The 13,016-nt window shown below is 34.9% G+C and overlaps 2 protein-coding genes across 6 annotated transcripts in view; one reads left to right on the plus strand and one right to left on the minus strand.

Annotated features, from left to right (window-relative positions):
* The window catches only part of LOC105229367 (dual specificity calcium/calmodulin-dependent 3',5'-cyclic nucleotide phosphodiesterase 1), a 173,939-nt gene that overhangs the window by 41,110 nt on the left and 119,813 nt on the right, over positions 1 to 13,016 (minus strand). The gene's annotated exons all lie outside the window — the stretch shown is intronic.
* On the plus strand, positions 9,831 to 10,603 carry LOC105229201 (agrin-like). Its single transcript, XM_049461273.1, has 2 exons — positions 9,831 to 9,971; positions 10,025 to 10,603. Exon 2 carries the CDS (start codon positions 10,033 to 10,035, stop codon positions 10,249 to 10,251), a length of 219 nt encoding a protein of 72 aa, XP_049317230.1. The 5' UTR covers positions 9,831 to 9,971; positions 10,025 to 10,032; the 3' UTR covers positions 10,252 to 10,603.

Genomic DNA, 13,016 nt, shown 5'->3' on the forward strand with positions numbered 1-13,016 from the left:
TTTAATAGAAAATGAGAAAAAATGTTAACTTCTGTTGCAGCGAAGCTATAATGCCATTCAAAAGTGCATTTCTTACAGAGATGTTAGTAGTGGTAATATAGTCAAATCTGAGAACCCTAGTTCTTTTCAGCCACGTTGTTGAATAAACAACCTTCAAGTTGATTTAGGGGTACTTAAGGGGTTAGATGGATTTCCTCCGGTAAAAAAAAAACATTTCTTCAACAATTTAGTTTATATAAAAAATTAAATATTTTATTAAAAGTTTTCATTCTTGCAAACATACACTACAAGTATTAACAAGGAAATTCCAAAATTTTTCGAAAAAGCTCAAAAGCTCGTCCATTTCGGTGCCATCTCCGGTGTCCCCTCGTTGACAGGACAACTTCTTATAATATCATCTAAAGTGAAAAATACGTGTTTTTGTTAAAACCTTAACTTAGAACTTAGACGAAGGAAAAAAACAACTGAAAATTTGATTTTTGGTAGAAATTTTAAAAAATGCAAAAAAATGAAATTTAGTGAAAATCTCGCGACATTTTTTTTTCCAAATAGTTGTAATCATTCTCCGTTCAAGTCTTTAAGAATCTCAAAGAACTGTGTAAAATTTCGTGAATATTGGTTGAGTACTTCTCGACAAATCTTGCCTACCGACTTCAAAAACACGGTTTCGAGAAAAACGTGTTTAAAGACGGCGCTCTTAGTCTATCTATATTCGAGCTCGCAAGCTCTCAAGGCTGTATTTCCGAAAGTATTACCTGTAAATTTAAGACAATATTCTAGAAGTGTTGTAGAATTTAATGTAAAAATAAAAAACATCGATTTTTTGAAACACGTAAACCATGAAACCCTTTAATAAAAAAATATATTTTATGAATATTCTATACTTTGAGTTTGATCGATCAGTTTGTGTGGCAGTTATGTACTATAGTGGTCTGACATACGCGGTTTCGATTAAAGGTCACCTTCTTGTGGAGGAAAGGACGTGTGTGAGTTTTCAAATCGATATCTCAACAAATGGCTAAATCGATTTAGTTTGTCAGGATGATACATACCAATATTATGAAGAGGAATTATTTTTTGTTTGCTTATTTGAATTTAATAGGCTCCGGAACTACTTGGCTGAATTGACAAATCCGTTCACTATTGGAATACAGCTTTTACTTGGTAAACATAGGCTATATAATATTTTCAAAAAAGTTGGAGGTCCCTACCAAAACGCCAGTAATGAACACAAGATGTAAAAAATTACCTAAACAATTCTTTACAGTACGGCTCACTCGCGCAGTTGGCTCCATAAAAAGCGGTCGTTTACGAAATTAAAAACCTTCCTATTGAAATCGTTGGCTCGAAATCTTAGGCAAAGTTGTTCAGAATAACCCTTCACATTTTCCGGCATGCGTGATTTTTCAGTTTGTTTTGGCTACCTACCACTAGTATCTCCGACGTTTCCTTCGGGATGCTACAAACTACGTGACAACTTAATATACTCTGTTCAAAGCAAAATTAACTCCACCATACTGTTCATTGCATAAATATTATATTTTAGCCTTTGAAATCAACAAATGTTTCATATTTTCAATAAAAACATCGGTTTTTGGTTATCTGTCGCACATATGTACATATAAGATGTGCTTGTGCTTGCTCAGCTAAAACTCTTAAAATGCTTATCGCTTTGAACTTGACTTGCTGACCCAGAATTCGACACGACTTCAAACAATAATATATAAAATATATAGAAATCTTATAATATCGATGTATTGGTGTAAACCTGTAGTTGGGTTTATTCGGGGGTTTTCTGTAATTCAAATAAACGCAATGTAATAAGAGAGTTGTAGACATTTATTTATTTAAGTAATGTAAGGCAAAGTAGAAAAAAATATGAAATTAAAATCCAAAAATTATTAGCAAGGCCCCTGATGTGCCAGAGTCAAACCGGCGCTGGTCCTTTGTTGGCACTCTAAATTACAATCGCTGGCGTATGTATGTTTATCGCTGCCGCATACAGGGAGGTAGATGTGAGGACAGATGCAGTGCGCTGCTCCATTCGATCCTGTGAAGCAGAGTGCCAGCGTCAGCAGGAGTAACGCGAATAAGTTGAAAAATTTCATTTTATTCACTAAATTTTTATTCTTCCAATTGAAAAAGTACACTTTTGTGGATGACCAGCTGTGCTTTGTTTAGAATAATGAAAGTGGCTTAGTCCGGCGCTGGTATTTGTAGGCAGATGCTGTACATTTGAAGCCACAATTGGATGATCTGAAGCTCAATTTAAGTATATAAATAAAGCGTGATCATTTGCATGAGTTTGTGTATGATTTGCGAATTTCGAAGAAAAAGCAGCAAATTACTAAGAAGCAATTAATAATAAGTGATTAAAGGTACAGTCGACGCTCACAAATTAGAATCTTCTTAAGAAATTTTTCAGAAATTATAATCTCCTTAAAAATAATGTGGTTCTAATATGTATGACGACTTTGACTACTGTGAATTTCCCTTACTTTGTTTACATTTACTATTTCTATTTTTGCTTAGAAAATAATTTAAGCGATTTAGAAATTCCACGCTGCATATAATTATTTTTAGAGTTTAGAGTTGAAGGTTTACTTCGCACTTTTTATCGCAGTAATTGTTGACATTCAGTTCTTGCATTTGCATTTGAATGCGGGTGCGTCGTAATCAATTAATTATACGCGCTTACTCGTTAAAACGCCATTATAGTCAGAAAATAGTTTCGAAGTTTTTTTTATTGAATCAAACAAATGAAATAATTTTTACATCACTGACTGGTGTGTTATGCACTGAGCACAGTTAGTGTTTTATTATTAATTACAACATCATTACATATAATCATTTATAATTCATAGCCGCGTTCAATTGAAAAGTGCGCAAATTTTAACACGGACCATCATGTGTTTTTCTCAATCCTCTGCTAGATCTCTGATTGCATTTTAAGTCACAGTCGTTGCTATAGGTTCGACCGTTGCTGCCGCAGACAGGCGCGTAGTTGTAAGGACACGCACAGACCTGTGCGTTCGTTGCTGTGAAGCACATCGTCAGCGCGAGGCAGAGCACCACAAAAATGTTTAATAACTGCATTGCAATCGCAAAATTCTCGGCTACTTGTTAAAGATAGTGAAAAAACACGACTCGTTGTGTGTTACAACTGCTTAGGGCTTTCCTTCGACTGTGAAAACATTTATGTTTGGCGTGTAGCATTTATACAGTTTACTACTTTAGTCGAACAAATTGATGATCCGTAAGCAATGAACGAAAGCTCAAATGCAACTTTCAGCATTCTTATTGCAAAGTGCATGTTAGAATAGAATACGAGGTCGGTTGCTTAGGTTCCTCTTGCGAGAAGGAAAAATATTTAGTAGATATTACAAAAAAATAATCTTGTATTCCTATGTAGTCTGTTCTCATAACTGATAGTGACTATAGTAGGAATTGGTTAGCTCTTCAAAATTAACCATGGTAAATTCATACTTTATTATTACATCTTCCAAAACTATAAACTACAATATCGTCACCTAAAATGCAAAACAACCTATCATTAAAAAATTCAAAATTGAGTTCGTTATGGCTACGTTCACTACATCCTATTATATATAACTTAAGTATGATGTATCATAAAATTCTAAGCTTCCCCTTCTTTCGCTGACAGATATATCAGTCATAACCACTTTTTAACCACTTTTTAACAAAAACTCAATTTTTGTTTCAATATGAGTGGTTTCTCTTATATAGTTTTTCCCTCACCTGTAAACTTAAAAAAGTGATGTATATGGTTACTTTGCATTTTTAGGTGATGTTATTAGTATAAGAAAATAGCCGACGTTTTATAAACTCATAACTTCAGGTTTTAGGTTTTATTAAAGCATGCCATAATAAACTTTTATACAATCCACATGTACTATATAAGTTCGGTTAAGCACTTATAAAACTGCCCTTGTAGAAAAACTGGTTGTTGCTAAGGTTTCTAGGAATCCATTTATATTTCACCTGATATGTACATGTGATTGTAAGTGAAAAGAGATACTATGATCTGCGATAATCTTTCTATATTTCTTAATCTGGAAATAAAGGGTGTTCCAGAATTGAATGAAAATTTCGCGACATTTTTTCTTCAGATAGTTGTAATCGAAAGAAATCCTTCGTCCAAGTCAATTGTATCTCAAAAACCTGTGTAAAATCTCATGAACTCAGTTAAGTAGTTCTCCAGACATCTTGCCAACCGACTTCAAAAACAGTTTCGAGAAAAAACGCGTCTTTAAAAGGACGAGAACTTAGCCTAGCTAGCTCGGGCGTTAACAAGTTCTCAAGGCTTGTAATCTCCGAAACAATTACTCGAATGAAAATTGAAGGACCAATATTTCCAGAGGTGTTGTCAGGGTATTTTATAAGAGAATAAAAACACAATTTTTTTAAATCATGTAATACTAATTTTGGGTAACCCTTTACCTGTGTTCCGCGTGAAAACAGCCAGTGTATGAATTCGCCCAGAGACTAAATATATCAAATGTACAAATCGCTTATTTACTTCAATATCGTGTCATAACTCCAAAAAAAGCATTTTTTCAGGAGAAGCAATTTTAGTTTTTAGCTTCTTTTGTGGGTTTAAATAAAAGTTAAATATCGCAGATTTTCTATGCAAACTAGTGATATGTCATGGTGTAGTTATACATTACAGAAGAAAATTCGACCCGAAATTAATTGATTTCACAATTTTTTCTTGAACAAAAAACTTTTCTGCCTTGAATTATGTCATGTTTCTGAAAAAACATAGAAATTTCGCGTTATAAATAAATGTGTCATTATGTTCTCAAATAAAATACAAACCACATATCATAATCAATAAAATGGTTAGTAAAGTTTTTAACTGACATTTCCAGCTGAATTTCCATTATAAGAGCTTTATATTATTTTTTATGAATAATGGGCGAAATGTATAAATTTAGACATTTTATTTTCGGGGGTTTTTAAACGTAAAAAAATAAAATACAAAAATTCCTAGATCAAAAATATTTTTATATGAAGTTAATTTTTCAGTTTTTAAAAAAAGGTGGAAATAATAGGAAATAGTAGGAAACTACATATATGATAGAATCACAAATTGTTATAAAATTTCTTGATAAAGCGTGGAATCAAGTTCTTTTTTAATTAATTCGTGATATCTGTCTTTTATTATTAGGCAATCGAGTTTGGAGTGGTAGCTTTTTGTAAATCATCGGTGTGCTATTTTTCTTCTTGGATTCTGATTATCGCGGCTTCCCTGAACTTCTCCTCGGCGTATGATGATTTGAAATAGCACAGAGTTGGGGACTCTCGTTGAACCTTCAGGATTTTCACTGAAGGGAGTTAAATTTCTCCCATATTCAATGGACCCATGTCATTAGAGAGTAATTTGAGGTCAAAGAAATCTCCATAAGACACTTTCTTGACAAGAACGGGTGGCCTGTTTTCTTAGCTGATTGAATTAGTAGTAATGATGCTGAGTCGAGTGGTTTAAACGAGTTTCATACAATTGGAAATAAATTGCCTCTGCTTCTCAATGTCGCCAAGAGCCAATAGAGGAAAATATCTCTTTTCTTACTCTTCGCTAAACATAATCTTGGAAAACATTTTATTACCGAAAGTTTTTCACCGCAACGGAGGTTAATTTTCTCCTTTTGTTTAGAATAATTTTTTTCTAAGCTTTCATAGTGTTCAGCACTATTTCTTTTTTTCTTTACAATACATTTTTTTTCCAATTTTCTGGCTGCTGCTCTTTTTTTTTTCATCGAGGATAACAAGAATGGTGGAAGAATTGTTTATGTTTGAAGTTGATGTGCTCGGTGCAGATCAAAGCAGTTTGGTTCAGGTAATGGCGTACATAATTCTAGCTCCCGGAGAATCTTCCTCGAAGCAGTTATATACATTATGCTGTTTACCCGCGTCGGATGTGGTGGGGTTATCTTCATCATTCCGTAGACACGATCACTGGAAAATCGTTAGCAGGAAATGGGAGTATGCACATTCAACTATGGAATTGTCACTATCTTCTGAGAACATGATGTAGAAGATCCCGCAATTATTTTTGGATAAGGACATTTCCAAGTAAGCTAGAAAAAGTGAAATTCGTAATTTTTTATTATCATCAATAGCGTATCATTTCGCTATGAAGAAGGTGTTTTATATTATAGCCGATATATTTCGAAATAATGACATGAGTTATAGTAAACCAAAATCGCCATTTTCCACAGCCCATTTTTCACGAAAAAAACGTCACAAAACAAATGACCTTAGTTATGTAAATAATTTAGTTTCAACAACAACGTCACATATTGTGTTGCGCACATATGAGGAACTAAAATTTGTTCAACAGTATAGTCACAACGCAATAATAATGCCATTTTACATGAAAATTAGCAACATGAAAAAATATAACTACCTTGTCACATAAATCGCTGTTATGTAACACAAATATATCGTTTTTTCGGAAAAAAACTAATAATCTTTACACGACGACGATCATGTTAAATTGAAATGTGTCGATGCTGTAGGCAAAATTTGACGCGTCACAAACAAGTGAATAACGGCATGTTTCATCTCACGCGTTCATTTTCTACTAATCACAGAGAATTTTTTACCAATATTAACCATGATATTGAGCACATTTTTTGTATTTTACTCAAAAAATCAGTTTTTTGAGTTATCGGACACGGTTGAAGTAAAGAGCGATAGTAATGAAGACCATGAAATCCTCAAGTAAAGTTAAAATGATATGTCGATAGTTTTATAGAAATAGTTTAATATTCCGTTAGTAATTTCGCAATGTTTTACCGCAATAAGCTGTTTATTCAATTGCAAAAGGTTTAATGAGTAATTAAAAGAACATTAATCTTACAAAAAAGTATATTCAAATTTACAAATCACTCACATGCCAAACTAACTTGCATCTATAGAGATTCAAGTTTGAATAATCTTAAAAGCTTTATACCAAAAGCTCATAACAACTGGTCTAAAGCACAAAGCTTTTAATAGAAAGTTTCAGAATTTAGTGGAGCTTTTTCAGCAAGCACTAAGTTCTAATTAGAGCTAGTTTAGCCATTAGTAGGCCGAAGAGTTCACTAGCTCTTCGTGTAGCAAAATAGTGCAGATAAAGTAATGACTCATGCCAAATAAATCAATTTTTTCTAAAAAACTGAAACTTTCTGGTTCTTAAACTGTTGCCAAAAATAATTACAAAATTTAAGTATAAAATACATTGCTCGGTATATGAATTTAGCGCCCCACTGACTCTTCGTTGCATTAGTCACCTGAATGTTTGTGTTTGTAATTGGCTTAAGCGAACTTTTTGAAATTCAAATAAACTTCTGTGCTCCAGCGGCGCTCTAGTGCCCCCTGCACTTATTTGTTGGCAAGTTAGTGTGCTTTTATTATTTACACCTTGTGATGAATGACTTTTTCTCTTGAAAGTGTCAACACAAGGGGCACATAGTTGTAAACAAGAAACAACAACACTTATACGAAACTGCCACACAAACGCCACTTGACGCCACTTAGTTTAGTATCGAATATTTATGCGCCGTGGGGGTTCAAGAGTCTCTAATTAAGTATGCAAATTGTGGGAATTGACGATACGTAAAAAGAATAAAGAGGAAGTGTAATTAAAACAGAAGCAATAATAAAAGCAACCTTTCGAATGTCGATTCTTTAAACGAATTCGCGCTGGAGAACTAGTTCTGTATGATTTGAAGTGCTTGTGGACAGTATTTGTGCTAGAATATTTTAGCAATAATGCTAATAAGTATGAGTAATTTTCACTCAGATAGATACTGATGCATGTATACTTTAAGGGAAGTTGAGCTTAAACTCAAAATAAACTGAATTATTGAGTGAGGAAATTGTTTGTTAGGATTTTTTTCTGTTTCACATTTAAGCCTTTAATAAAGCATAATGTATAAATATGTAAAATGTTTATAAATATATAATGCCAAATACAGGGGTCTCCAATCTGATTGATATGATTTCTTAAAATAACACAGTAACTGTAAAAGAAATTCAAATGTTTTTTTGTTTAATGTGCAGTACAATCCAATCCGTATAAATAAGTTCTGACTCCTCCATGACTTCTTTTGCATGAATTCGATGAACCCAATTTTGAAGAACTTTTTCCCCTAAACCGAGTGAGTGTCATAAAAAGCACGTTTAATACTGACTTCTAAGTTTGAAGAGAGTCTGTTTATTGCTTAAGTCCAATGACCTCAAATATCCCCTCGAGAATTAGTCTAATGGTGTTAAATCACCATTTCTTAGAAGCCATTCAATGTCACAATTTCTTGAAATAATCGATGCTCCAAATTTTCTCGTAATAACTAGGTTGTTGGACGTGCTGTGTGGCATATAGCCCCTCTTGTCGAAACCTGATGTTGTTAAGATTAATTTCCTCGAATTGCGGTCATATAAAAACGGTTATCATCGTTCCATACACCGCTTTCCATTGACAGTATACGTATCGGTGTCAACAGCTTCATTTCTAAAGAAGTACGGACCGATGATTTCAACAGACCAAAAACCGCACAAAACTCTAAATTTAGGTGAATGGAATGGCTGTTCATGAATAATTTGTGCATTTTCTTCGCACCAGTATCGACGGTTTAGTTTATTTACCGCATCGCTCAGTTGAAAGTAAGACTCATCGGACAATATGATTTTCTTGAAACATCGTTATCGGTGTCAAGTTCTTCCAAGGCAAAGTCAGCAAATTCCTGACGTTTGCGGTTACTTCAGTTCTTGAGTAAGTATAATTTTATAAGGTTGCGAGCCGAAATATTTTCAGAAAAGCCACCAAGTTGTCGTTCGAGACAGTCCTAGGCCTTCCGAACGCCTTGGAATCGACAAATGACGGTCTTGAGCAACACTTTCCTCCTGAAAGTCAGCAATATCTTCATAACTTCAAACGGTTCTTAGTCTTATTGGCACTTGAACATTATGCAAAGAAACGGCATTTAGAAATCATATCATCCCTATTAGAAACCCCGGTATATGTCTCCAGCGCAGACAACAACGCGTATTTCGAAACCTTTGTTGAATTTATCTTCTTAATAAAGGAAGTATTGTGCGCTGATTGAGCAATTTAGTTTCTAGAAGTCTGTTCTAAACTCTTACAGATATTTAGTGGGCCTGTTTCTCTTACAAATTAGTTACTACCTAAGCCTAGAGGTGACTACATTGAATAAACACACGCGTTACAATGAGATTTGCGGTCCATTTCGCTGTTTTGCTCCTCTTTTTGGCTTTGGTGTCAAAATGTGCTGCCATAAATTGTCAGCCGTGCAAAATCCAGGAAGCAAGAAGGAAACACGCTGAGGATATGCAGCGGAGCGAAGAACGAGTTGGAAGTAGCACTGCGATGCCAATAATGCACATTTGATAGAACATAAGTTCACATATCTTAATATCTGCAATGTGTTCAAGTAAAAAATTGTGACAAAATTAAGCAAGAAATAGAAGCATTTTCTGTAGTGAAAATATATCAGAATAAATTACGCAAACAATTATACACTAGTTTTATTTTGAGCATTCAAAGCAATGAGCTCACTTTCCAAATGGGTCGCTAAGTAAATATTTAAACTCATGTGAACTTGATACAAACTTAAGCAGGCACTTAGTAGTGCTGTAATTAAAACGCCACACACGTCCACTATTTACATACACACATAGTGCTCGGTCGCCGTCTTTGTAATTAATACACTTATCATGCGCATATAAACAAACAGCTGCGCGCTTACGTGAAACGTCAAAAAAAAAAACAAAAAAAAATCCGACTTTAGTGGAGAGCGCTTCATTTACTCATCGCGGTGGTTTCCTCGCCGCCTCATTTGCTTCCAATTGCTTTTAGTTGGACCGCTTGACGGCACTACACTTCAGTTTCGTTTTAAAGCGCAAGCCGATCGTTTGCTTTTAATTTGCGAGTGAGTGGGTGAAAAGTAAAAGTTTTAATTGAAATACACGACAGTAAATAATACACATATACTCGTAGTAATCACGATGAAGTCCTTTTCGCTGTTCGCCGTGCTGTTGCTGGCGCTGGCTGCATTCGCCACGCTGACGCAGGCCTCGTTCTGTCCTTGCGATCTCACGCAGAAAGGACAAATATGCGGCTCCAACGGCATTACGTACAAAAATCGTTGCGAATTCGAGTGCACACAAAAAGACTACAAAAAGCTGGGCCGCACGTTGAACATTGCCAAGACGGGTCCCTGCTAGGCGCCACTTATTTTGGGGTTGGCGAGAGGTGTGGCGCGGTGAAAGGCAGTTGGTTACAGTTGGATACAGGTGGAATTGGCAGCTGACAGCAGCGTTGGGCGGGAGTGCGGTTTGGTGTATGGTGGCAGGAAGTCTACAGGAAGCATTGGTGTTTTTACGGGAAATTGAGTGAAAGAAAGGTGTGCGCTACACATTACATACACACATATGTTACATTGTTCGCCAGTAAAGTGGTGCTCACATATACTCATATATAGTATGCACATGTAGTTTTAGATATCTTCAGATTTCGTGCACTTTTCGTGTTTATATTATCAATTATAAATGGGCTAATAAATAATTACTAAACGAACTCAAGTGCTTTACTTCAATGTGGTAAGTCTTGGCTCTTATTAAATATTAATAATTTTAAGCATAATTGTTAAGAAGCTGCGTTAAAATGCGTTGAATGCGAAAATCTTGCTTCCTGTGCATTCCTGAGGGGTTTTGATATTAACAATGTCCTGCAGATTTCAAGTGAATAAAGGTCGATTCACATAGCACTTTTGCTGCGCTTTACGTCAGACATTTGTTTTGACAGAAATGCTCGATGTATGTATGTATGCTTAGTTATGAGTTTTTTACGCTTTGTCAAGCAACAATCGCTATTTTTATTATTATTAGATAGAAACATTGAAAGTTATGCGTTGATTCTGGTATACTCTTGCTTTCTTCGCTTCGTTGTCAAAATATGAATTGTCAAGCAAAACGAGGAAAGTTGTCTGTGAATGCTGCATAAGCCCTAAAAATCACCGTGAAATGAACTTTTGTGCATATGAAACCGAGATTTATGTGAAAAAATGTCTTAATTTTGATGCCAAGCTTGGCACTCCATACATACATATGTACATATATTAGAAGTTTCTACACTACAGTCTCTCAACTTAGAATAGAATTCGCAGCAACTCGTTTTTTTTTTTGCTTTTCATCTTCTAATTGAGTTGTCGCTGAGTGATTTTTGTTTGATTTTTTTAGCTGTGAGTCTCGCTTTTCAATTGCTGACTTTTAAGGTGCGTCTTTTTAACATGTACATATGTACATATATACACATAAATATATATATATACCTTTTGTGTGCTCTCCTTGCATTAATTTATTGTGTTACGCTTTGATTTTGTTGCATTTGTTTTTGTTAAGTGACGGAGGTCAATCAAAGCTTAAAATAAGTAAACAAACTAACCGTTAATTGAGCTTCGCTTCGCTTTCGGACGTGCGCGTGACGGCGTATTCAGCACAATTTCTGGGAGTGTACATTGTTGTTGTGTTCTTTGTTTGACTCGTGCATATTTTAATTTTGAGTGTAAGTAAATGTTATTATAGTTAATGAATCTGTTTTCTTTTGTGCTGTGTCTACGCTTTACTGTCATTCATCTTGTTATCAGTGTGTCGCATTATCTGTAACTGTAAACATAAGTTCAGAGTTTGGTCCGGAGCTGTGACGCATCGGGGAGAGCAAGCAATGAAAATAATTTAACTACATAAATTGGAGAACGTCGAAAAAATTAATGAAAATTAAACGGTTCACCTTATTATGTTGCCAGATTGCTTGAAGATCTTCTATGTATTGGATAGTCGAAAAAGTAATTTCGTATTTCTAATCAAACTTCAACATCTTTCATAATTTTATTCAACAATCTTTCAGAACTTTCTGACCGATTGGTGTTTCATAACAACTTATCACTACTTTAGTCCTTTGATATTGAAATTTAAACTCAATTACTAGGCTTAATTTAATAATAAACTAATTTCATAGCTTACCAACAGACATTTCACAGCGGATTTCTGTAAATTATCTGCGAAGCATCTTTCGTAGGCTTTTAGCGTTACGAGGACAAGTCGATATTATTTATTTATGCATTCAATGGCTCACAAGCCACAAACCACAAATTGGAAAGCCGTCCATAAGACGTTGAGGTATCAAGCTATCAAGCTGAAGCAACGATCACACACTGGCACATTCAATAAATAACCTTTCCTCCATAGAAGTAAGAGCCTACGCAAATTTACGAAGGCAATCTACAGTATATTTATACTTGCATTCGAATTTCAATTACTGTGATTTATAATTGAGTAATTCATATTTCTTTATCAAGCCAAAGACAAAAACAATACGCACAGACGACAGTAAGCCTGTGGCATCAAGATCCAATGAAGCTTTCGCTTGGAAAATTCAAATGAAAATGTCTTCTACACCTTGAGACAACTGCTACGCACACATTTATACTTATGTACAACCCGACAGCTTTAACCGACGTTGAATTTTGTTGTCGCTTGTATTGTTGTTATACATCAAATATTCAGGTGAGCAAAATTGCTGAAATTTACATTTTACCGGCGCGCAGCTTATTTAAATGTGGGCTGGTGGCTGTGCCGTGTTTGTTGAAAGGGTATAAATTGTCGAAATCACATCAAATACGCCAAATTAATATCCTTATCCTTACACAATTCAAATGGGATTTTCAGTGTTGCGTGCTAGCTAAGCTTTATTGCATTTTGAGTATTTTAACAAGGAAAAGCGGCATGAAAGAAGTGCAAACTGCTTGCGTGTAGGCTTAAGCATCTTATTATATGCTATCATTCGAGACATATCTTTGGTAGACACGATTAAATTGGTCGCGCTTTGGTGCATATGATAGTGACTTTTTCAATTTCGTATATATTTGTTTTAAGCAAACTCTCCAACGCTTTGTTTTTGGTCGCTCGTGTCGATAATGCATGTTATGAAA

The sequence above is a fragment of the Bactrocera dorsalis genome, chromosome 1, assembly GCF_023373825.1.
Source record: "Bactrocera dorsalis isolate Fly_Bdor chromosome 1, ASM2337382v1, whole genome shotgun sequence".
In the NCBI taxonomy this organism is placed as follows: Eukaryota; Metazoa; Arthropoda; class Insecta; order Diptera; family Tephritidae; genus Bactrocera; species Bactrocera dorsalis.